Source organism: Monodelphis domestica, chromosome 8 (assembly GCF_027887165.1).
Source record: "Monodelphis domestica isolate mMonDom1 chromosome 8, mMonDom1.pri, whole genome shotgun sequence".
Taxonomy (NCBI): domain Eukaryota; kingdom Metazoa; phylum Chordata; class Mammalia; order Didelphimorphia; family Didelphidae; genus Monodelphis; species Monodelphis domestica.
Window position 1 is genome coordinate 56397221 of NC_077234.1, and position 3395 is coordinate 56400615.

The 3395-nt window shown below is 55.8% G+C and overlaps 1 protein-coding gene across 1 annotated transcript; it reads left to right on the plus strand.

Moving 5' to 3' along the window:
- Positions 1 to 279: 279 nt before the first annotated feature.
- PAQR9 (progestin and adipoQ receptor family member 9) lies at positions 280 to 2958 on the plus strand. Its single transcript, XM_016425250.2, has one exon. It carries the CDS (start codon positions 1225 to 1227, stop codon positions 2353 to 2355), a length of 1131 nt encoding a protein of 376 aa, XP_016280736.1. The 5' UTR covers positions 280 to 1224; the 3' UTR covers positions 2356 to 2958.
- Positions 2959 to 3395: the final 437 nt, after the last annotated feature.

Below are 3395 nucleotides of genomic sequence, written 5' to 3' on the forward strand. Positions count from 1 at the left end.
AGGGCTAATCAGGAGATAAATTTCCAGGAGGGTCTTTAAAGTATGGAACAGGAATTAACATACCAAAAAAAAAAAAGTCTAGAATGTCAAAAGTAAAAAACTTCTCTTGCTGCTTTTGAGCTTCTAGTCCCGAATAATGGATACCACAGATGAGTGACCAACAGCTAGGGCCAGCGACAAGGGCAACAAATGTTGAAGTCCCTTGTTTTCATTGTTTTCTAAATTGTGACATGGGCCTGATTATTTGCTCTTTTAAAGCACCTCCTCTCCGCCGCCCGTCGCCCCTGCCTACCTCACCCCAATTCCACAGAGCCTGATCCCTTCTCTCTTATCTCTCGGAATTCATTCATTCCAGTTATGACTGCCGAGGGCACTGGACCCAAATTTCTGCCAGGGCTTTATCCTTGAACCGACCGACAGGAGCGCTCTTATCAGCCCTCCTCCATCAATGACCGATGACCCAAACTGTCTCCGTGGAACTAAAGCGTGGCTGTTGGTTTTAGACTCCCGAAGTCTGACCCTCACCCCCTCCTCCCAAGGGAGTGGGGGGGGGGCACCCTTTGCTCCCTCGGCATGAATCATTAACGAACTCCGTCGGGCATGCGCTTCGGGCGCACGGGGGAGGGAGCGGAATCTGAGAAAAGAGAAAACTCTATCTCTAGGGGATGTGAAACTTTAGCCGGGGAGGCTCCCTCCTGCATCTCCCCATCCCCCCCCCCCCACCTCCTCCTTCTCCTCCTCCCTCCCTCCCTCCCTTCCTCCCTTCCTCTCTCCTTTCCTCCCTCCCTCCCTTCCTCTCTGCTTGCAGTTACCGCGATGCTCAGTCGCAGCGCTGTAGAAGCAACCTTAGCATTAGCAGCATTAGCAGAAGCAGCAAAAGGCTGCGCGGCGGCGGCGGGAGCCGGCCACTAGGAAGGATGCTGAAGGCAGAGAAGAGATAAATCCCCCGCAGCGCGGCGGCCCTCCCCTCCCCTCCCCCACCCCACCCTCTCCACTCCCTCAAAGCTCCCGCCGTCGCCGTCAGCCCCCGCAGACGACAATAGCAGCCGGGGGGAGCGGAGCGGAGCTGGGCTGCTGCGGCTCCCACGGCTGCTGCTCTGGATTGGCGCGGCCACCGGGAGGCTCAGGTATTGTTCACCTGCAGTAGCAGAGACGGCCGGGGCCGGGAGGCCCCCGGGCGGGGAGGCGGAGAGGAGGCGGCGCCGCGCCCGAGGGGCCGGCAGCATGCCTCTGCGGCTCCAGCCCCGGGGTGCGGGGACAAAGAACCCTTCAGCCGCGTCGTCCTCGTCGTCCGCCCCGGCGCTGACGGCGGCCTCCCCTTCCCCGACCCTCCCCGGACCGAAGCCTCTGCTGCGCTGGGACGAGGTGCCCGACGACTTCGTGGAGTGCTTCATCCTGTCAGGTTACCGGCGGTTGCCTTGCACGGCGCAGGAGTGTGTGGCGTCGGTGCTGAAGCCCACCAACGAGACGCTCAACTTCTGGACGCACTTCATCCCGCTGCTGCTGTTCCTAAGCAAATTCTGCCGCCTCTTCTTCCTGAGCGGCCGCGACGACCTGCCCTTCCACCACCCGTGGCTGCTGCCCCTGTGGTGCTACGCGTCGGGCGTTCTGCTGACCTTCGCCATGAGCTGCACGGCCCATGTGTTCAGCTGCCTGTCATTGCGGCTGCGCGCCACCTTCTTCTACCTGGACTATGCCTCTATCAGCTACTACGGCTTCGGCAGCACAGTGGCCTACTACTACTACCTGCTGCCGGGCCTCAGCCTGCTCGATGCCAGCGTCATGACGCCCTATGTGCAGCAGCGCCTGGGCTGGCATGTGGACTGCACGAGGCTCATAGCAGCATACCGAGCACTAGTACTGCCGGTGGCCTTCGTGTTGGCCGTAGCCTGCACCGTGGCGTGCTGCAAGAGCCGCAGCGACTGGTGCACGTATCCATTCGCACTGCGCACCTTCGTGTTCGTCATGCCGCTCAGCATGGCCTGCCCCATCATGCTGGAGAGCTGGCTCTTCGACCTGCGTGGGGAGAACCCCACGCTCTTCGTGCACTTCTACCGCCGCTACTTCTGGCTTGTGGTGGCCGCCTTCTTCAATGTGAGCAAGATCCCAGAGCGCATCCAGCCGGGGCTCTTCGACATCATCGGCCACAGCCACCAGCTCTTCCACATCTTCACCTTCCTCAGCATCTACGACCAGATGCACTATGTGGAGGAGGGCCTGCGCCAGTTCCTCGAGGCCCCGCCCGCCTCGCCCACTTTCTCGGGCACAGTGGGCTACATGATCCTCCTAGTGCTCTGCCTGGGCCTGGTCATCAGGAAGTTCCTAAACGTGGCCGACCTGTGCAAGGAGGACTGAGGCTGCACGAAGGAGGAGACGGACCAACGGAAAAGGAGAGGTGGGGGCCAGGCGGCCACTTGGTCAACCCTCCTGGCTCCACGGTGGGAGTTCCCAGGTGGGGCTTCTTGATCTGGCAGGTTTGGCTTCGTTGGTTTTCCTCTCTCCACTGGAGTGGATGCTGCAAAACCGCAGGGGGTAGGGGGCCAGAATACTCCCAGCCAGCATCGGACCCCAACCCCCCTCACCCAAGCCTTTGCATGGCCCTTAACTGACCGGGAAGCAATCAAGCCACTGGGGGGAGGGGAGGAGAAGAAATGTTCATGTTATGGTTCAGAAAAAAGAGAAAAAAACGCAGAGGACAGCCTTGTGATTTGGGGGGAGGGGGACGATCAGTGGGATTTTATCTTTTCTTTAAATGCACAACTTGCTTTTAGGACAACTATCCCCCTAGATTGTGCCCCCCCCCAGAAGTGAAAGAGGGTTGATAATCATTTTAAAGCCTACTGCTGCTTCCACGCTCTTGGGCTCTCTAAGAAGAGTTGGGAGCCCAGTAATGTAATCATGATGTTTTAACCTGCTAGAAAATGCATGGAAATGTGAACACAAGTTTAATTATTTCAATGTGTTGTTGAATTATTTAAATAGTAATATATATTATATATCCACATATAATATATATGCACAATGATTATTTCATATGTTTTTTAAAAAATCAAATCCTGTGGAAATATTTTCAGAATAAGCACTTGAATTTTTTTTCTTTTTGGGGGGGAATAGGAGGGGATAATTGTTATTTTGAAATCTCAGCCCTTCTGCATTACATACACTGGAACTGGGTGGTTGGAAGGCAAATTGACTGAGAACTGGCTGCCTGTTTTATACAGTGTTTTTCTTGAGGACCTCATGGAGGTGTGATGATAATGCTGTGAATTATTATTCCCCCATAGGGAATTTGATCCAAGTATGTTGGGGTTTGGGTAAATAACCCCAAGGCTGGACATCCTCTCACTCATTCAGGTTTTGCTTGGTCCTTCTCTGAGAGGGCTGTACAAATCCCA